General features: G+C 40.7%; 1 protein-coding gene across 3 annotated transcripts in view; it reads right to left on the reverse strand.

Moving 5' to 3' along the window:
* The window catches only part of akr1a1b (aldo-keto reductase family 1, member A1b (aldehyde reductase)), a 45,021-nt gene that overhangs the window by 2,773 nt on the left and 18,797 nt on the right, over positions 1–23,451 (reverse strand). For all 3 annotated transcript variants that reach the window (XM_048540010.2, XM_048540008.2, XM_048540007.2), the window contains exons 4-7: positions 23,069–23,220; positions 21,491–21,686; positions 12,263–12,462; positions 7,900–7,972 (exon numbers count right to left, since the gene is read on the reverse strand). In XM_048540010.2, the coding sequence (XP_048395967.2) occupies positions 7,900–7,972; positions 12,263–12,462; positions 21,491–21,686; positions 23,069–23,220 (621 nt within the window). The remainder of the gene's footprint in view (positions 1–7,899; positions 7,973–12,262; positions 12,463–21,490; positions 21,687–23,068; positions 23,221–23,451) is intronic.

Here is a 23,451-nt window from a genome sequence, read left to right on the forward strand (position 1 = left end):
AAAGATCCTGTCAGTAATTTGTTAAAAAGGTTGGCCGTGGTGGTTGTCGTCTCACCGAGCTGGTTCGTTGTTCCGCAGATGTTTCATTACTCTGCTGGGTAACATCATCAGTGCAGCCTCTGATGAAGCAGTGTTGTGTTTTCCTGCCTGGTATTTAAACTCGGGAATCGTTCAGCTGGATTACTTTACTTACGGTTTTCTTTCGCAGCGGAGCGTATCTAGGGTCAAGTTCTACGTGTTTGTTGATGGCTTTTCTGGAGGAGCACCAGACTTCTAGGAACTCTCGTGCTTGTCCCAGGATCTTGGTGTTGACCCAATTGAATTGCTGGTTCGGCCTCCGTTAGGAATTCCCCATTTGTCCTGCGCTCTACCAATGACATCCAGGAATGGGAGCTGTTTGTTGTTCTTTTCCTCTCTAGTGAATTTGATTCCGGTAAGGGGGTTGTTTTAGTTTGTGTCTCTCCTCTAGTTTGGTCCGTTTAATGATGACAAAGGTGTTGTCTACGTACTGTATCCATAGTTTAACTGGATTAGCAGAAGGGTCATACTTTCCAATCTTTGCAACACCGCCTCGGCTAATTGTCCGAATCAAAGACCCACTACCCACTATGGACAGCACCATTGTCGTATACAAGATTCCCTGCAGGGACTGTGAGAAATACTATATTGAACAAACAGGAAGGAAATTAACAACAAGGGTATGCAAACATCAATTGGCTACAAACAGACACGGCCAATACTCATCATCTCTATCCACATGGATAAGAACCACCAATTTGATTGGGTCAACACCAAGATCCTGGACAACCAAAGCACAGACAGGCACGGGAGTTCCTAGAGGTCTGGTACTCCTCAAAAGCCAAACACACAGAACGCGACCCCATATACACTCCATTGCGAAGGAAAAGTGGAAGTGAGGTAATCCAGCTCAACAAACTCCAGAGTTTAAATACCAGGCAGGAAAACACAATGATGCTTCATCAGAGGCTGCACTGATGTTACCCAATAGGGTAATGAAATATCTGCGGAACAATGAACAAGCTCCGCGAGCCAACCAACCACAACATCTACAACCCAAGCTATAAATCCACTCTAAAATCTTAAGATTGGTCATGTCTAACCAATTTAGTTAATTCCTTTGATGTCAGTGAGAATTAGGGGAAAGCACTTCATTGACTGTGTTCATTCCCAACACAAAACAAGATAATTCTGCTTCTTGGAGATCAAATCATCTCAGCCTCGTGATAAACTCCACAGCATAGTACCACTGGCTCAACCTCCAGCTGTTTCATAAAAAGTTCCCATAAAAAGGTCAAAAATGCGATAATTGCTAATGTTTGTGATATTCATTCTTCTTTGTCATTTTTCATGACCATTACTGACTAGACAACTTTGAAATGTGAGTTGACAAGTGGCATGAAATGACTGCACCACAGAATACCAAGCCAATCTCTAAAAAGGAGAGAATACAGTAATTTCTTGACATCATGGTCACCTGACCTTGCACTATCTACATTCTGGTAGAAATGCAACTGAACTAGCTGTACAAATCCCATAGCTATAAGAGAAGATCATAGATTCAAGGAAGTAGGTCATGGCCAACATTAAAAGGTGTGCACAAGGATTGTAATGGAACATTCCCATCTACGTGAACAAATGAATCTGGTTCCAAAACTATATACCAACTCCCTCTACCGCCTGCATACAATGGCAGCAGTGTGAAGCACCTACAAGATGCACTGTAATAATTTAACTTAATTTTACTTCCAAACTTCTGACCTGAACGACCAAGGGAAGCATGTGCGAACACCACTATAATCAACTTGGTCAGCCTGAGCAACAATACAACAAAATGTCAAATTTCCAATCTGGACAAAGGAAAAGATCTGAGCCATCTCATCTTGAAGGCCATACTTTGTGCTATGAATGTGAGATTTTATAAGGTTTATTAAAATATTTTATTTGAAATCATATCTTTAGAGAAATGAAGGGAAGTGATCTCAGGTCTGCAAATAACAAGATGTTTATCCGGCACAGCCATAATGGGGACCAAAGGTTTAGATCAGATGTTAATGAAATGCAAGTATCACATTTAATATGAAGAAACAAAGGAAGAAACATATATCACTGATGACTCTCCACCTCAGAGTTTGAACAGCAAGAGAGGGGGAGAACGAAAGATCAAGTGAGCCAAGGAAAAGCATTTGCTGTAGCCTGTAGAGCAAATGGCTGTTTACTCTATCAATTACCAAGTGCAATTGTGGGGATAACTTCATTTATGTAAATGATTTGGATGAAAATATAGAAGGACTGGTTAGTAAGTTTGCGAACAACATCAAAATTGGTGGCATTGTAGACAATGAAGGTGGTTTTCTAAGATTACAGAGGGATTGTCATCAAATGAGTCAACGGGCTGAAAAAATGACCGGGACGTTTTCACTGCAGCATGAGAAATTGAGATGACGACCTTACGCAAGTTTACATAATAATGAGTATAGACAGTGTTAATGGTAGTTGTGTTTTCCCCAGGATGGCGGATTTCAAGACAATGGGGCACATTAAGGTGAGAGGGGAAAGATTTTTAAACAAAAGACAGAAGGATGATTTTTTTTTCCGTATACTGTGGTTTGCTTGTGAATGAACTTCCTGAGGAAGTAGTGGATGTGGATACAATGTTTTAAAACCCATTTGGATAAGTACATGAGTAGGAAAGCTTTGGAGGGATATGGACCAGAAGCTGGCAGGTGGGACTAATTAGTTTGGGATTATATTTGGCATTGACTGGTTGGACCAAAGGGTCTGTTTCTGTGCTTTTTTAATAGATTTTTAAAAAAAAATATAGAATCTCGTGCGGAAACAGGCCATTCAGCCCAACAAATCCACACCGACCGGCATCCCACCAGGCCCATCCCCCAACCCTATCCGTGTAACCCTGCGTTTCCCATGGTTAACACCTGGACACTACAGGGTAATTTAGTATGGCCAATTCACCTAACTTGCACATCTTTGGACAGTGAGAGGAATCCCAAGTAGACACGGGGAGAATGTCTAAGTGGAATTTGCACAGTTACCAGAGGGTGGAATCAAACCACAGACTTTGGCGCTGTGAACCCTTACCCTGGTGCTAACCAGTGACTCACTGTGCTGGTCATACTGCATGACTGTGATTCTAAACAGAAGGAACTTGTAGGGATTTAAGCAAACTGGAAGATTTGCTCTCCCAAGAATTCAGAGTGGGCTTTATTGCTTAAAGTCAATTAGTGAATTTTCAGAATGGAGGCAAGAGGACTTTTGATAATTATTGAACAGTACAACTTAGCAAAACATGGAGAAGTGAACCCTGGAACCAGAGTGACTCTAGATTGTTTCCTCAAAAGGTTCTGCAATTCTGTGGGAAGTGTGCTATAAAGTATTGGATCATTAATTGCTTTAAAACTGCTTATTGCTTCCATACTCTCTTTTTAATCTCCTCTGCACCTCCTCCAGTGCCAGTATATCCCTTCTCAAGTAAGGGGACTAAAACTGCTCACAGTACTCAGGTGTGGTCTCACCAGCACCCTATAAGCTGCAAAAACTCAATCCTTCTAGCAATGAAGGACAAAATTCCATTTGCCTCTTAATTACCTGTTGTACCTGCAAATCAACCTTTGCAATTCATGCACAAGGACATATAGGTCCCTCTGCACTGCAGCATGCTGTGATTTTTTTTAAACTGTTCAAATAACAGTCCCTTTTACTGTTAATCCCAACAGAATGGACAACTTTACATTTACCAATATTGTACTTGGACTGCCAAATCTTTGCCTACTCACTTGAACTGTCTATATCCCTTCTGCACACTTTGCTCTACCACTCATCTTAATGTCATCTGCAAACTTTGACACATGGTCCTCAACTCCATATCAGCTATGTAAATTGTAAACAATTGTGGTCCCAACACTGATCCGAGGCACACCACTAGTCACCAACCAGAAAAGCACTTTGAAGAAGGGTCCTGACCAGAAACCTCAACTTTCCTACTCCTCTGATGCCATCTGGCCTGCTGTGTTCCTCCAGCTCTGCAATGTGTTGACTTTGACTCTGACTCCAGCATCTGCGGTTCTTGCTATCTCCATTTATCCCCAATCTTTGCTTCCTGTTGGTTGAATCAATCCTCAATTCATTCTAATACATTGCTTATAACGCTGTGCACCTTTGTTTTACGTAGCAGCCTTTTGTGTGAAATCCAGATACACCACGTCTAACGTGACCACGGTGTTCACCGTGCTCAATGTCTTCTCAGCGTTCCAGTGAGTTAGTTAAGCATGACCTGCCTTTCTTGAACTCGCACCGCACCTGCCCAATAGGACAATTTCTATCTAGATGTCTTGCTATTTCTTCCTCGATGATAGATTAAAGCATTTTCCCCACTGCAGAAGTTAAGCTAATCAGCATATCATTCTCCATCTTTCGTCTACTTCCCTTCTTTAAACAGTGGTATCACATTTGCTGTTTTCCAATCTGCTGGAACTGCTCGAGTCCAGCAAATTTTGGAAAATTGCCATGAGTGCACTTGCTATTTCTCCTGCCATGTTTTAGTACCTTGGAATGCATTTCATTAGGACCAGCCTTGCCCAAGACTACCTCTTTCATGATGATGGGTCCTCAACTACCTTAGTCTCCTTATCACCAATTACGGGCATGTTACTCATGTCCCCCACAGTGAAGACCAACACAAAAAATGCCTGTTCAAATCCTCCACTATTTCCTCATCTCCCATTATTAAAATCCCTTTTCATCCTCTAAAGGACCAATGTTTACCTTAGCCACTCTGTTTCACATTATATATTTGTAGAGATCTTTGCTATTGGCCTTTATATTCTGAGCTAGTTTACTCTTGTGATCTTAGCTGTAAAAAAAAACAAACTTTTTTGTGGCTTTCAGTTGATGTTTAGTTTTCCTAATCTTCTAGTTTCCACTGATGTTTGGAACTTTGTATGCCTTATCTTTCAATTAGAAAGCCTCCCTTATCTCCTTAGACATCACGGCTGATTATCCCTTTCCCGACAATCTTTCCTCTTCACTGGTATATACTTTTGCTGAGCACTTTGAAAAACTGCTTTGAAAGTCCTCCACTGTCTCACCATAAAGTCTTTGTTTTCAGTCTACTTGAGCCAACTCCTCCTTCATTCTAGTGTAGTCTCCTTTGTTTAAGCACAACACTCTCTGGTATTGGATTTTATCTTCTCACTTCGTATCTGTATTGTAAATTCCACCATACTGTGATTGCTCCTTCCAAGAAGATCGCTAACTTGAAATCTCATTACACAGGACCAGATCTTGCTCCCTCATTGGTTCCATTTCATACTTTCCTTAATAATAAAAGGTCTATATTCTATTTGCCTTCCTTATTATCTGAACTTCTATGCTTGCTTTGTGATTTATACAAGACTCCCAAAGCTCTTTATGCTGCAGCTTTCAGATATCTTTCTCTATTTAAATATTCAGTTTGCCTTGCTAACACGCATAATTTCACATCTTTTCATCATCATATTCTATCTTCCAAGTTTTTGCCCACACACTTCACTTAATTATAATCTTATGTAGAATCCATCATCCTTCCCAATTAACTTCCCACTTATTTTTGTCATCCGCAAACTTGGCTTTGGTACATTCATTTCCTTTAGCAAAGTCATCAATATAATTGTGCCTCCAGCACTGATCCTAGTCTTTCTTCATTAGTTACAGGTTGCCGTTCTGAAAATTTCCCTTTATCCCAACTGCCTGTCTTCCATTAGTAAGTCAAACCTTAAACCATGCTAATATACTATTTCCAACAATTCTTGTCTTATTAAAAGTAGCCTAACGCATATAATCCAAACATATTGCATCCAGGGCCCCCATTTATCTATCTTGCTTGTTACTTCTACAATGATTAACTGACATGTGTCAAGCAGGATTTCTCCAGGAAACCATGCTAACTTTGCTTGATTTTAGGTATTTCTAAATGCTCTAGATCCTAACATTTTCCCAGTGACAGGTGTTAAATTAACTGGCCTATTGTTATCCATTTTGTTTATTTTGCTTTTGCATAAGGGAGATACTTTCAGTCATCCAGTGCTGTGGGACTTTTCCAGAATCTAAGGATTCATGAGAATTACTACTAAAGCATCCACTATTTTTGTTGCTACTTCCTTGAATGCAATGAATACATAATTTGTCTTGCATGCATTTGCTAGCTTAATGTGGGCAGTAGGGGTTGGATGACAGTATATTATGCATGTTTAATCAAATAAATCAGTGTTAGAAATCGGCTGTACATGTATTGTAGATGCCATTAGTTACCCCTATTATTTTTTCCCCCTTGTGATAGTTATTGCATTTACTTCCTCCCCACCTTCTGCTTCATGATTATTTGGTGTTTTTAGAATACTATTAGTATCTCGTACCACAAAGCCCAATGCAAAGTATTTAATTAACTCCTTTGCCATTTTCTGGTTGTCCACTATCAAGTTCCCAATTTCGTTCTTAAGGGGTCCTTGTTTACTTTGGCCTTGCTTCCTTTTTATATTTTTAAACAAACTTTTATTATCTATCTTGATATTACTTGCTGGCTTACAGTCAAAGTTTATTTTCAATTATATAGGTTCTTAGAACTTTCCCAATCCTCTGCCTTACCACTAACCTTTGACATTGTATTTTTCTAGTAATTTGATGCTATCCTCAACTTCCATTTTACTCATGGTTGGCTTATCCCCTTCCTGGAATTCTTCTTTCTCATTTGATTACACCAGTTGTGTGTACTTCAGTGTAGCTGAGTAAGGAGATTGAAAAACCCATAACCAGTCGAGCAAGATTAGAGCTCAAAGAAAACGCAGGCACATATCCAGCTAGGTGAACTAGTTTTTGGTTAGAAAACAAAAGCCAGAATTGTGCTTGAGTGTGAGTGCTATAATACAGTATCAGAGTCTAAGTATGCAGAGACCAGGAAAGGACTGTACTCAATCAGAATAGAAGAAGTCACTGTAGCTGTCTATGGCAATACCTCGAGGGGGGAGTTCCAAGACTAGGCCAGCTAAAGTGAAGATTTGTCATCCCTAGTCAAATTTAAAATCGATTTAATGACCCACTACATTATTCACATCTGGGAGGGGAATTGTTGAGAAATACATAATTGCATTTGCTGGTTTAATGTGGGCAGTAGGGGTTGGATGACAGTATATTATGCACGTTTATCACAATAAATCAGTGTTAGAAATTAGTACATGTACTGTAGATGGCATTGTTGTTCTGATGTATCAAAAAGTATTTTACTTCTGTCTGAACTGTAAAATTGAGGCCTTTCCCCTCTATCTTACCTTTTATCTACTTTTTAAAGAAACAATGGTTTCTAACCAGATCATAAAGAAGGCAGTTAGTCTTGGATCATAACCACTGGTATACTTTATTGATGATTTGGGGCAATTTGAATATTAGGTTCATATTTTACTGTATATTTAATAAGTATTCTGTGATAATAATGTACCTGATGTAAGCGGTGGGACCAGGATGAGGAAAATGTAAAAATTTGTAGCTCAAAATCTTATAATCAAATATAATAATTCTGTATCCAGTTCTGGTGGCAAAGACTGACATGTAAACACTGTTGACAGTGAAGAGAAAAGTCATGTGACTAATACACAGTATCAGTGATTTGGATTAATGAAAGATTGGTTACACTTCATTCAAAAAACTGACTGGATCTTAAAAGGGGTGTGGAAATTCATTTGGCTAATGCAGGTGAAATGGCTTTCTTCATCCACAACTACCTTTTTGTTACAAGATAAGAACCACTGCATATACCATGAACAGTCTTTGTTTCTGACTGTTTCTATAACTAGCATTGCATTAATTTTAACATTTGTGAAACAGCCATGTTACCTGTAGATTTTGTGCAATTCGTGCTGGATTGACACTCTTCGGAATGGCTACCACTCCACGTTGTACCTGCCACCTGCAGAGGAAAGGCATCTAATGAGGCTTGAGGAAAGATTCTGGAAAGCTCGAGTAAAGAAGTTTCATTATATTAATTACAACTCAATGATCAACAGTAATGAGTCTTCACAGGCCTTGTATCATTGCGCTGTGAAAACCTTTCATAATTCAAAACTTCAGAAAAGAATCATAGCTTTTATTCAGGATTTGGTCACAGTGGCAAAGTGCTGAAAAAAAAAGTACTTCTAGCAGGATCTCTGAAAAGAGAGAGTTAGCATTTTGTGTTCCAATGATTCTTGAAGATTTATAACCAGATTCAAGAATTTAATTCTTTCTTTCTCAACAGATGCTGTTGACTAAGTAACTGTTTTCATTTCAGATTTGCACTTGCATTGTCTTGCTTTTAATGGGAGATCATATCCTGTCCATGCCAAATGTGCGAACAAGGTCTGAGAATGGGTCACTAGACCTGCAAGGTTAACTCTGATCTGTCTCCACATATACTGCCAAACCTGCTGAACTTTTTCAGGAATTTGTTTGTGTGCGAACAGGGATATTTGGGTAGAATAGGTTTCCAGATCATCCATTGCTTTGAACCCCAGGCATCATCAATATATTTCTTGGAACATGTAACATAATTGTATCACTCAGGTGTTTACAATTGAGAGGACTACACCCAGTGGCTAAGGGAAGGAAGACCAGTTAACAATATTACCCACAGTTGCCAAGCAGAGGAGAAGCTTTTCCTCAAGCGGGTTAAAGTCCATAGCACTATTCAGAGTCCTATCCAAAACATTCAACTTTAGGAGTTATATCTAGAATTGATATTACAATACATTTTTCTGACAGACCACAAAAGATAACTTTAAAAATCCAACTGATTGTACAGTTCATTCTCCTTTGGCATTATTTCGATTGAACTATTTTTATCGTTATTAGGATACACATTTTCAGATTCTGTGGTGGTGGTGCAGATAGGCTTTCGGGGAGCGGGGGGAGAAACACATGCCCCGTCTCCTGAAATGTATTGATTGTTTGTCATTCTCAGTTTTCTCATAAAACCCAAGCTATTTAGTTAAAGGATGTGACCACACCATCCAGTTTTCTGCCTACGTACCCTAGGCTTTCCCTCTAGCTTTCCTTCCAACATCATCTTTCATAAACTATTGTTTTGTAACAAATCTCAAAGTATTTCAACTTCAGGCTGTCCAATCAACTCTGATTTGATGGAAATACTCATTTGGTTGTACCTCTTTTTATCCATTTCATTCCAAGAGTCCTGCAGAAGCACTGAAGTTCAAAACAACTGAGCATTTCCTGGTTCATAATAGTTTAGGCCATAAGACATAGGAGCAGAATTAGGCCATTCAGCCCATCAAATCTGCTCCACCATTCAATCTTGGCTGATGTTTCTCAACTGCAATCTCCTGCCTTCTCCCTGTAACCCTTGATCCTCTCACTAATCAAGAACCTATCTTAAATGACTTGGCCTCCACAGCCCTCTGCAGAAATGAGGTTCACAGATTAACAACTCTGTGACTCAAAGTTCTTCCTCATCTCAGTTCTAAAGGGCTGCCCTTCATATTGAAACTGTGTCCCCTCAGGTCTTAGCCTCTCCTGCTGGTGTAAACATTATCTTCACATCCACTCTATCCAGATTTCTCAGTATTCTGAGAGCTTCAACGAGGCCTCCCCACCAATCCTTCCAAAGTCATTGAATATTGACCTAGAGTCTTCAATCACTTGTCACACAACATGCTTCTCCTCCTAGGGATCATTCTTGTAAGCCTCCTTTGGAGGCTAGCACATCCTTAGTGACAGGGACCAAAAATGCTCACAATATTCCAAATGCTGTCTGACCCGAGTCTTATACAGCCTCAGCAGTACATTTCTGCTCTTGAATTCTAGTTCACTTGAAATGAATTCAAACATTGCACCTGCCTGCCTAACTGCCAATTATCCCACATGTTAACCTTAAAAGAATCCTAAACTAGGACTCCCAAATCTCTTTGTACTTCAGACTTCCGAAGAATTACCCCCATTTAGAAATGGTCTATGCTTCTATTCTTCCTGCCAACATGTATAACCTGATCTTGTATTCAATCTACCACTCCTTTGCCCTCTCTTCCTGTCTATGTCCTTCTGCAGCATCCCCATAGCTTCATCCAAATTGTTAATATACAACACGAATAGTTGCAGTCCCAACATAGACCACCCTCCGTAGATCTCCACTAGTCACTGGCTGCAATCCTGAAAAAGACCAAATTTTCCCCCTACTCTCTGCCTTCTGCCAGTCAGCCAGTCCTCTATCCATGCCTGTACCATAACTGTAACACCCAATGCTTCTCATCTTATTTGGCAGCCTCCTGTGTGGCACCTTGTCAAAGACCTTTTGGAAATCCAAATAGATCATGTCCACTGGTTAACTTTGTCTAACCTGACCGTCAGCTCCTCAGGAGATTCTGACAGATTTATCAGGCATTACCTTCCCTTGATGAGCTGTGCTGACTCTGCAATCTCATCCTTCATAACGGACTTTAAAATCTTACAAACAACCAAGGTCAGGCTAACTGGCCTACAATTTCTAGCGTTCTGTCTCCCTCCATTCTTAACAAGGGTGTTACATTAACGATTTTCTAGTCCTCTAGCACGGTTCCTGACTCAAGTTATTCATCAAAGATCACTACCAATTCATCTACAAGCTCCTGAGTTATCTCCTTCAGAACTCTGGGGTGTAGTCTGTGGGGTCTGGATGATCTATCCATCTTCAGACCTTTATGCTTCCCCAGCATCTTCTCTTCAGTGATAGCCACTATACTCACTTCTGCACCCTGAGTCTCATGAAATTCTGGTATGCTGCTAGCATTTTCCACCGATGCAAAGTACCTGTTCAGTTATAGAATCATACAGCATGGAAACAACTCTACCATCCAACTCGCCAGTGTTGATCAGACATTCCAATGTGACTTAGTCCCATTTGCCATAATTTGGTCCATATCCCTCTAACCCTTTCTGTTCATAAACCCACCCAGATACCTTTTAAATGTTATAATTGTACCAGCTTCAACTACTTCCTCTGGTAGCTCATTCCATATCACACCAGCCTCTGCATGAAAAAGTTACCCATCAGGTCCTTTTTAGATCTTCCCCTCTCACCTTAAACCTATGCCTTCTAGTTTTGTACTTAACCAGCCTAGGAAAAAGATCTTGGCTATTCACCCTGTTCATGCCGCTCATGATGTTAAAACCTCTCTGCCACAGCTATTGAGCCCTTCAGTATAACTCACGTTGTCTCGTCCCTGCAACATCCTTGTAAATCTTTTCTGTACCCTCTCAAGTTTAACAAACTCTCTCTTATAGAACGGTGACCAGAACTGAACGCAGTATTCTAAAAGTGGCCTAACCAATATCCTGTACAGCCGTAACATTACCTGCCAACTCTTATACTCGATGTTCTGGCCAACGAAAGCAAGTGTGCTAGATGACTTCTTCACTACCCTATTTACTTGTGACTCTGCTTTCAAAGGATGCCTCTGCACACCTAGGTCTCATTGTTTGGCAACACACCCCGAGTCCCTACCACGAAGGGTATAAATCCTGCCTTGACTTGCCTTACCAAAATGCAACAACTCACATTTATCTAAATTAAACTCAATCAGCCCATTGGCCCATCAGGTCAAGGTCCTGTTGTACTCTGAGGTAATCTCCTTTGCTGTTCATTACCCCGCCTATTTTGGTGTCATCGGGTAATTTACGAACCATACCTTGTATATTCACATTCAAATGTTTAAATAATGCCAGAAAGCAGTGGACCCTGCAGTGATCATTGTGGCACACCACTGGTCAGCCCTCCAGTGTGAAAGGAACCCTCTACTACCATCCACTCTCTCCTACGTTCAAGCGAATTTTGTATCCAATTGGCTAACTCCCCCAGATCCCATGTGGTCTAACTGTACTAACCACTCTACCACGCGGAACCTTGTCTAATGCTTATTCTTTGTTCCCCATTAATACAGCTTCAGCCTCATTTTCTAACGGTTAAATGTCTAGTCTTAGCTCTCTCTTGCCGTTTAGAAATCAAAAAGAACTCTTGCAATCTTCTTTCCTATTACTAGCCAGTTCACACACTCATTTCATTTGCTGCTCCTTACTCGTTTTTAGTTAAACTTTAAAAAAAAACTCTATGTAGTTCAACATTTAACATTTTAAATTGCAATGGAAAACAGCATGCTTCAATGAATTTAGGCTTAGCTCTTTTACTAGTGGATTTAGCTTTTCAAATATTGGTTGACACAGTGTTTGCTTGTACCTGAGCAGAATTTGAGCAGGAGATTTCCCATGTTTTTCAGCTATAGCTTTAACGTTGGTATCTTCTAGTAACAACGGTTCATCTGGTGCTTTCCACAGCCGATCAGAGGATCCAAGAGGACTGTATGCAGTTACCACCAACCCATGCTTCTGGCAATGTCCAATCAGCTCATTCTGGGCGAGATACGGATGGCATTCAATCTAAGAAAATACAAAATATAAAATATTTTAAGCCATGCATCATCAACAGGATTTATGTATCACTGTTAGATCTAAAAACCTTGGTTTATGTCCACAGTAATTTACAGGAAAGCCCCAGTACCAGAAATTTTACTCCTACACCTTACCATCATTCAGATTAGTTGGTTTATAAGTAATTATACAAGTCTTGAACGAGAAAGAAAAAATGCTACACGTGCAAATACAGATAACCAATATGTCATAATGGATATTTTCTCTAAGTGACTAATTGTGAATGCTCAGAATCGTTATTTGGCATTATATAACTATACATCGGCACAACTTTGCGGGCCAAAGGGCCTGTACTGTGCTGTAATGTTCTATGTTCTATCCATGTGTTTGTCAGAATGTGACCCCTGGAGTATGGAAAACAGATAATCTCCTAGAAGACAGCTCAAGAGATCTATTGTAAGATGAATCCTCACCACTGTTTATCCTCTTGTATGAGTTATCTGGTAGATTTGCTGCCACCATCCCTTCTCTGGAAGGATTCAACAGGGTCTGCTTAGTCTAGTGTGATAGAGGCTCATCTTAAACAAAAAAATGGGGTTTAATGCATTACAGCAACTATTTACAAGTTAGATTTAATACAAGAGATAGTGTGAGATAGACTAATGAAAACTATGCAGATGGCAGGTCAAACTCTTTCAAGATCCTAAACTGACTTCCCTCCTCCCCAAACGTACGTAACATTACAATGGCGGTGTTTATGTACACATCAGTATTAACCCAAAAACAATATCTATCCTCCTCCTCAAGCTTCCTCCCCATTATTAACATGTATGAATTTGTATCACTGCACTGCACTGCACCCAGGATCAGTGGCTTCACATATTCATGTGGTTTAATTCAAGTTATTTAGATGTCAGATTGTTTGAGAGAAGCCACAAGTATGGCTGATTCTTGCAAACGGAGCTCTTTTTGGTATGGATTGCAGTGGAAAACATACTTTTTTAATAGAATCCCTAGAGTGTGGAAACAGGCCCTTCAGCCCAACAAGTCCACATCGAACCTCAGAGCATCTTGCCCATCATCACCCTATAACCCACCTAATCCACACATCCCTATGGGCAATTTAGCATGGCCAATCCACCTTGCCTGCATATCTTTGGACTGTGGGAGGAAACCCATGCAGATACAGGGAGAACGTGCAAACTCCACACAGACTGAGACTGGAATCGAGCCTTGGTCCCTGGCACTGAGATAGCAGTGCTAACCACTGAGCCACCGTGCCGCCATTCTATTAATCCAGTAAGAAACGTTCCTTTGGCCAATATAGCTAATCCCAATGAACTTGGTCTTCAGTTTAATTTCTGCTATACACCTACAGAGCCCTGCAAGATCTTCTCACTGGTCATTCCTTGATTTGGACTAATTTGGCTCCTTCTCTTATTTGATGATAATTAATGTCAAAACACATTCGTGCTCAAATGAGAATTCTCGATTGCTATGTATGCATAAACTCATATCTGACACCGTCTTGCAGAGTTGCTTGTAGCTTTGTCTGCCGTGCTATACCTCCTGACTATGTTGTTGCACTGCTGTCAACTGAAGATAGTATTTCATTAATCACAATATGCCAATTATATAGTGACACTCACTCTTGTATCAAATTTAAAATGTGATATGCCCATTGACAAATACATGCAATCCTCAATTAGTGCAATAGATTTGTTTCAAACAGCCACTGCATTAAGCAAAATGCATTTAAAGTTAATCATTCTCTGAACCTTCTCTGCAGTTGGAATGCTAATGTCTGCATTCTGTTCTATTACCCTGACGTACTTAAGGTGAATTACCTGGATAGCATACAAAACAAAATTTCTTTCACTGCAATCTCAGATCATGTGATAAAAATTTGATTTGATTTATTTCAGTTATTTGAAACATATTCCCACAAAAGCCCATATAAATAAGTGCTTGTACTTGGGTTTGCCTTGACTCACAGAACTGCCAATGATCATTAGTATGGAGTGTTGGTTTTACTTATTTATAATTTCTCACGTCACTTTAGGGATTTTGTATCCTAATAACCAAATACCCCAACTAGAAACCATGGATGAACCAGAAGATCCACTGCCTACTGAAGTCCAGGTCTGAGGCATACAAGTCAAACAACCCTGAGCTACACAGGAAATCCTTTGTAAAGCCGTCAAACACACCAAAAGGCAATACTATTCTAAGCTTGAGACACAGTCCAACCATGATATCCATCAACTATGGTGAGGCTTACACCACATAACAGGCTACAAAGCAAAGTCAAATAGAATTGCAGGCAACAGTATATCCCTACCCAACAAACTCGCTACATTCTATGCTCACTTTGAACAGAAAGCCAGTGAAATGATGTCACCTATCTCAACAGCCCGGGATGCACCTGTACCCATGGTCACCACTCCAGACATTAGATTGGCTTCTTGGGAATGAACCCAAGGAAAGTGACTGGTCTGGATGGACTCACCGAGTGTGCACTCAGATCCTACGCAGAGCAGCCAGTGGGTGTTTTCGCAGGCATCTTTTACCTCACGTTACTACGATTTCAAGTCCCCCATCTGCTTTAAGAAGTCCACCATCATCCTGATGTCACAGACAGATCATGCTGCATGTCTTAATGACCTCCATAATTATGAAGTGCTTCAAAAGGTCAGCCTTCTCATATTAATTCTAGCCCACCAAATTGCCTTGATCCTTAGCAATGCGCCTACTGACACAACAGATCCCTACAGTCACTCCTGGAACATCAGGATAACAAGGGTACCCTATGTCAGGCACCTTCAGCACTATTATTCCAAACAAACTCATCTCTAAACTCCGAGACCTGGGTTTTGGCTCCCCACTCGACTTTCTGACTCAAACCGTGACCAACTAGAATAGGTGACAACACCCCCTCCACCATTATCCTCAACAGGCTGCGTACTCAGCACCCCCTTACTGTACTTGTTTATGCTTAACGGCTGTGTAGCTAAATTTTGTTCCAACTCCATTTATAAATTTGTTGATGACACCATCATTGTAGGTCAGATCAAGAGACAGAAAAGACAAAGGGGCAGAAAACAGCAAAGAGATAGCATGCTTAGTGGCATGGGGTAAAAGCAACAGTCTCTATCAACATCAGCAAAATGAAGGAGCTCATCACTGACTTCAGGAAATGGTGTAGCGGACACACCCCTGCCTGCATCGATGGGGCTGAGGTGGAGATCGTTGGCAGCGTCAAGTTCTCAGGAGTGATGATGACGAACAGTCTGTCCTACGTAACAGTCAAGAAAGCACTACAACATCTCTGCTTCCTCAGGAGGCTAAGGATATTTGGCAGGTCCACAAGGACTCTTAGCAATTTTTATAGGCGCCCTTTAGAAAGCATCTTATCTGAACGCATCATAGCGTGGCATGGCATCACAGTCATGACCATAGCCCAGTTCATCATGCAAACCAGCCTTCCATCTATTAACTCCATCTACCTGTATACTTCTTACTGCCTTGGTAAAGCAACGAACACACTAAAGATCCCTCCCATCCCAGCTGTACTCTCTTTCAGCCTGTTCCGTTGGGCAGAAAACATAAAAGTTTGAATCCATTTACGAACAGTTTCAAGAGCAGCTTCTCCCGCTGCTGTTATCAGACTTCTGAATGGACCTCTAAAATTGTTAATTCAGATCTCTCTCTCTCTGCGCACCTATCTGTGGCTCTAACAATGTATTCTGCATTCTTTTGTGCTACCTTGAGGCACTTGGTATGGCATGACCTGCATGTATAGCATGCAGAACCACTGTATCTCAGTACATGACAACAAACAAAAATGCTCTGTGTAAAGTTGATCTTCTTCTTAGGTTTGATGTGTGCTGCTTCCAAAGTTCTGCTTTACTCACCATCTAAGCAGCTTTTCTAGAGTCTAACCTTTTTGACTATGTAAATCTAAGATTAATTATGACTTTAAAACAACAGTCACATTCTTCCAATAATCTGTAGAGATCTTGAATGAAATGATATGGATCCTCCTGAAGGAACTCTTCTGTTAAAGCTTGCTCTTTTGAGAATTTAATTTGCTTGGAGATTAATTGTAAAATGCTTGCAGGACTTAGTCGTAGAGATGTACAGCATGGAAACAGTCCCTTTGGTTCAACTTGTCTATGCCGACCAGATATCTTAAGTAAATCTAGTCCCGTTTGCCAACATTTAGCCTATATCCCTCTAAACCCTTCCTATTCATATACCCATCCAGATGCCTTTGAAATGATGTAAATTGTACCAGCCTCCACCACTTCCCTTAACAGCTCATTCCATACATATATCGCCTTCCGCATGAAAACGTTGCCCTGAGGTCCCTTTTAAAAATCTTTCCCCTCTCACCTTAAATCCATGCCCTCTAGTTTTAGACTCTCTCAACCCCAGGAAAAGACCTTGTCTATTCACCCCATCCATGCCCCTCATGATTTTATAAACTTTTGTAAGGTCACCCCTCAGCCTCTAACGCTCCAGGGAAAATAGCTCTGGCATTTTTAGCCTTTCCCTACAGCTCAAACCCTCCAACTCTGGCAACATCGATGTAAATCTTTTCTGAACCCTTTCAAGTTTCACAACATCCTTCCTACATCAGAGAGACCAGAATTGCATGCAAAATTCCAAAAGTGACCTAACTAATGTCCTGTACAGCTCAACATGACCTCCCAACTCCTATAGTCAGTGCACTGACCAATAAAGGCAAGCATAACGAACACCTTCTTCGCTATCCTGTCTAACTGCAAATCCACTTTCAAGGAACCATGAGCCTGCACTCCAAGGTCTGTTGTTCAGCACACTCCCCAGGACCTTACCACTAAGTGCAGACGTGCTGCCCTGATTTGCCTTTCCAAAATGCAGCTCCTCACGTTTATCTAAATTAAGTTCCATCTGCAACTCCTTGGCCCATTGACTCATCTGATCAAGATCCCATTGTACTCTGAAGTAGCTTTCTTTGCTGTCCACTATGGTTCTTATTTTGGTGTCATCTGCAAACTTGCTAACCTTACCTCCTATGCTCACATCCAAATCATTAATACAAAATGACAAACGCAGTGGATCCAGCACCAGTCCTTGTGGCACACTGCTGGGTCACAGGCCGCCTGTCTGAAAACCAACCATCCACCACTACTCTATCTTCCACCATCCAGCCAGTTCTGTATCCAAATGGCTAGTTCTCCCTGTATTCCATGTGATTTAACCTTGCTAACCAGTCTACCATGAGGAACCTTGTTGAATGCCTTACTGAAGTCCATATGGCTCACGTCCATTGCTCTACCCTTAATCCTCTTTGTTACTTCTTCAAAAAACTCAAAATATTGAGACACAATTTCCCACACAAAAAGCCATGTTGACTATCCCTAATCAATCTGTGCCTTTCCAAATACATGTAAACCCTGTCCCCCAGGATTTCTTCCAAAAATTGCCCAACACTGATGTCAGGCTCACAGGTCTATGCTTTCCTGGCTTTTCCTTACCACCATAAATAATGGTACCACGTTAGCCAACCTCCAGCCTTCCGGCACTTTACCCATGGCTATCGATGAGACAAGTCTCTCAGCAAGGAGCCCAGCAATCACTGCCCTAGCTTCCCACAGAGTTCTAGGGTACTCCTGATCAGGCCCTGGGGATTTATCCCCCTTTATGAATTTTAAGCCATCCAGCAACATCTCCTCAGTAATATGGACATTTTCAAGATGTCATTATTTATTTTCTCCACATTCTAGATCTTCCATATCCTTCTCCACTGTAAACACTGATACAAAATACTCATTTAGTGTATCCTTGATCTCCTGAAGTTCCACATATAGATCAGTGAGACTGACTTTAAGGGGCCCTACCCACTTCCGAGATATCCTTCTGCCCTTAATGTTTTTGTAGAATCCCTCTGGACTCTCCTTAACCCTATTTACCAAAGCTGTCTTACGTCCCCTGTTTGCTCTCCTGATTTCCCTCTTAAGTATACTCCTAATGCCTTGATACTCTTCATGGGATTCACTCGATCTTCACTGTCAATACCTGACATATGTTTCCTTATTATTATTTTGAACAACACCTCAATTTCTCTAGTCATCCAGTATTTCCTACACCTAGCAGCCTTGCCCTTCACTCTAACAGAAACACAGGGTCTCTGGATTTTCTTCTCATTTTCGAAGGCTTCCCATTTTCTAGCCACCCTTTTACCTGCAAACATCCACCCTCAATCAACTTTTGAAAGTTCTTGCCTAGTACTGTCAAAGTTGAGGTTGCAGTCTTGCTTGCTGAGCCGGTGTGTTTGGTTGCAGACGTTTTGTCACCCTGCTCGGTAACATTATCAATGCACCTCCAGAGAAGCGTTGGTGTTCTGTCCTGCTTGTTATTTATATGCCTCAGTTGCTGGCGTGGTTAGCATTACTTCCGGTTCTTTTTTTTTGTTAAAAAGTGGTTTGTATATCAGGTCCAGTTTGGCGAACAAATCTGCAACCTCATCCACAACCCAAGCTACAAATCTTCTCTCAAACTTTAATCTTCCAAATTTTGGCCTTCCTCCAATTTAGAACTTTAACTTTTAGATCCAATCTATCCTTTTCCATCACTATTTTAAAGCTAATTGAATGATGGTCACTGGTTCCAAAGAGCTCCCCCACTGACACCTTAGTCACCTGTCCTGCCTTACTTCCCAACAGTAGGTCACGTTTTGCAACTGAATGAGAAAGTTTTCCCACACACACTTGATAAATTCTTCTCCTTCCAAGCCCTTAACACTATGGCAGTCCCAGTCTATGTTTCGTAAGTTAAAATCCCCTACCATAACCACCCATTCTTGTAGATGACTGAGATCTCCTTACGAATTTATTTCTCAATTTCCCACTGACTACTTAGAGGTCTGTCGTACAATCTCAATCAGGTTATCATCCCTTTCTTATTTCAGTTCTGCCCAAATAAAGTTCGCTGAACGTAGTCTTAGGAATGTCCTCCGTAAGCATAGCAGTCATATTATCCCTTATCAAAAAAACCACTCCCCATCCCCTCTTGCCCCCCTTTCTATAGCATCTATTCCCTGGAACAGTGAGCTGCCAGTCTTGTCCATCCCTGAGCCATGTCTCTGTAATTACTATGACATTCCAATCCCATGCCCTGAGTTCAAGTGCCTTATCTGTTAGGCCTCTTGCATTGAAATAAATGTAGTTTACCTCGTTCTCTGCTTTGTTCCTGCCTGCCCTGCTCCTTTTCCAAATTATACCAGTCTCAGACAATTTCTTTTCTTACATCTCCTTGGGTCCCAACTCTGCACCCTCCCCTTTTCAATCTACCTGTATCTACAGTTTATATGCCTTCCTGCAATTGCCATTCATCACACTCCCTTGCTATTGTAAATTCCTCATCGCCTCCAACTGCCGCCCCATCCAATCCATGCAATCCGATAAGATTCACAACCAAACAATTCCTGCAAACATAATCAGTGAAATGGAAACTCTGCCCAATCACCCACATCTGACAGGAAGAGCACACTCTACTAAATGCCATCATTGCTATTTTCTGAGTCTGTAGATTAAGATGCACAGTCTTACTGCTCTAAAAAAACACTGCTCTAGGCTAACTTAGTACCTATGTTTTTTATTTTTAAAGTTTGATCAAGAGACAGAGCTCAATAAAACACATAATCAAAAAGGACCCTGCTCTATTCACTATTGTAAATCTACAAAAAAAAAGGTTACACTTTAAAAAGCCAATGCTGTGAGGTTTCCCATACAGGTTGCTCTCAGGTCAGTTGTGAATTTCACTTTATTTTTTCTTGGACGAACTCTGCTGTCCAGAGATACTTGAAGTCATACTTCCTCAGAACTATTGAGGCTTTTTTTTGCACGTTGGTGAGCTACACTCCCAATTAAGTATAGTTACTTCCTCACCATGTTCACTCACGGAAATTGGTTGACTGCGGACTTGAGATTACTTCTTCGACAGACCACCGACACCTGATGCATCTGTAACTGCCTTCAACCAGCCAATACTCTAGCTCCAAGAAATTCCAAACACTCCTGATGTTGTGTGCCCTTTAAGTCTGAAATGCTTACATCATTGATGTCTTGTTGAAACTTGCTAGGATGTTCTTTTCTTTAGTTTGACTGAATGTTCAGCACTTCTTGCAGTTGACTGCATACAAGAACATCTCTTTTAAAATGTGCACCTGAAGAACTATTCCAGACCTCAGTCACTGCCAGTGTGCAGGAGGCACATAAACAGAACTGGCAACATTGGCCATTATATTCTGAGGTGAATCCTCACCACTGCTCATCAGGTTGTATGAGCTACTTGTTAGATTTGCCGTTGCCACCCTCTTTTCTAGTAGTGATCTACACAACCTGATTAGTCTAGTGTAGTTAAAAGAAAACCTCTTGATTGTCTCGTAAGAGAAAAGTCTTACTTTAGGTAAGATGTTGTTGTACAAACAGAAACAAAGTACTGGAAAAACACACGTCTGGCAGCATCTGTTAATGTTGAGTCCAATATGACATATCTCCAAAACTAAATATTCCTGGTTATAACATCCAAACAGAAACAGTCAATGCTAACTTTGCTCTTCCCTCTAAAATGCTGCCAGACCGGAGTTTCTCCAGCACCTAGCTTATATTACAGATTGCTAATGTGTAGTATTTTACATAGTTGCTATATGACTTCTACATCTGTATTTACAAGTTATATTAATATTATAACATTTCTGTGGAGAATAACACCATCCCGGATGGCAGGTTTTACTTTAAGAATGCAAATGGTTTCTCTGATGTCCGCAAAACCCTCAGCTCATGAGATATTAAAGTGGGTAGTACTTCAGACACTCCTAAATATTAACTCTTTCAAACCATTACACCCCTGAACAACAGGATCTATTTTTAGGAAGACTGAATGATTATATGCAAAAAATGAAATATGATGGATAATGGAAATAACGGAGTTATTTACAGTATTTTGAGCTTGATAGTACTATAGTTTAAAAAAACAAAAAAGCTTTTACCTGTAGCACTGTAGGTTTGATGTTAGCTATGGAAATTATATCATCTATCTGTCGACTGTTGAAGTTCGAGAGTCCAATAGCTTTAACCAAGCCCTTTTTCACTAGGCTCTCCATTGCTTTCCAAGTTTCCTTATAATCAATAAAATCATATCTTATCGTGCCATCAGGATTCTTTGGAAAAGGGTTGTCACCTCGTCTGTAAACGTCAAAACATTTTAAGTAAAACTGCAGCACAAATACTGCACAAGGAACAAGCTCCTCTTAGTATGGCTGTCAAATGTTGAGTCTTATTGATAATTGGGCTATGTAAACTGATCACACACCTGCTTCTGCAACCACAGAAATGAAAAAGGACTGTAGGCAGGACTCAATGCAGCTCAATGGCCTGCATTTTAAAAGAGGCTAATGATCCTACAAGTAGTCAAAAGAAAGCTTTCCATCTGTACAAGAGCACGGGGTCAGCAATTAGTGCTGAACAATTATTTTACAAAAACAAAGGCAGGGAAAGGAAGGACAGGAGGAAAGTACAAAAGGGAAGCGCTGCAAGAGTGGAGGGCAAGACACATTCAATGACAAAAGGAACGATGGTGCAAGGCTAATGGGATAGGTAAAAAGATGAAGATACAGTTAAAAGGAAACGATTCTACTATTAGCATTTACATTACCTATAGCCTCTGTACAAAAGCAAACTGAGCAGTGGTTATGATCTGAAATTGTTGACCTAAGTCCAAGCGTGTAATTGAACAATGAGGTGATGCTTAGCTTCATTCGAACAGTATAAAAGGCTAAAATGGACACGGGCTCAAATGAAGCAGAAAAATAAAAAGTGGCCTGCAGCTAATGTACTCAATGCAAACAATCAACTGACCTGCCTCTGGTCCCCATGATGTATGGCAGCCTACATTGTTATAGTGAACACAGGATGGTAAAAGTAAACTGCGATTTCATCCGTAAGAAGTATTTACAGCCCTTGATATGGGGGGGCGGCGGGAAGCTAAAAAGGAGAGCTGTCACAGGTCCAGCACTTGCATTTGAAGGCACTGTGGTGAGGACAGGGAATGTTGGAAGTGACTAAAGCGTGGGCCAGGATATCAGAGGGACAACTTTTTTTTGGATTGCTGAAAGGGGAATGGGGAATTTAGTTATGCTGTCACTCTGGAGATTTCATAACATGCATTGAATATGGGACCTGGAAGTGTGGAAGGAAGGATGGAAGGACAGTGGAACTAGATAATGACAACTGGATAGAAGAGGAGGGACAAGCACCTAAGTGCAGGAAATTGAATAAATCCTGATAGATTTGAGGATCCAGTTAACTACAGCAGAGGGGAAAATTACATATTAGATCAACTCTGTTGTCTTCCTTAAAACTCTGCCTCATAGCAAAGTATTTCCAGGATTGTGTTTTTTAAAATTTGATATTGGAAGCATTGGTTTGGAAGATTACATTGCCAGAACTGACCCAACAGGGATGAAACAGAGAACAAAAGACAATCCTGACTAAACGTTTGGAGGGAGAAAATATTCTCAAAGTATCCAGGGCCAATGGCATTGTAGTGGATATTAACCATGCCTTACTCAAAAGCATGAGGCCAGTGAATCAGGTACAAATCCAGGTAAGTGAGCTTCAGGTCTTCCAGGGTTTTGCAGCAGGAAGTTTCCACATCTTCAGGATGATGTTTAGTGTTCCACAGCTTGGAGGTCACAAAAAGTTCTTCACGCCTTACTATCTACAAACAAAACATGCATATATAAATTAAATTTCTCCAAGACCCAGAAGTTCTAACTTTACACCTGCATGTTGTATCGAGATATCATGCAGATCGAAGAGATTTTCTCTAAATTTTAACTTGAACAAGACTAGTTCAGTTTCATCCAGAGTATTGTCTAGTTCCATATGCCACGCTTTAGGCAGGGTGAAGATATTTGGGAAGGTGCAGAAAATATTTACAAGAATAAAG

The sequence above is a fragment of the Stegostoma tigrinum genome, chromosome 8 (genome assembly GCF_030684315.1).
Source record: "Stegostoma tigrinum isolate sSteTig4 chromosome 8, sSteTig4.hap1, whole genome shotgun sequence".
In the NCBI taxonomy this organism is placed as follows: domain Eukaryota; kingdom Metazoa; phylum Chordata; class Chondrichthyes; order Orectolobiformes; family Stegostomatidae; genus Stegostoma; species Stegostoma tigrinum.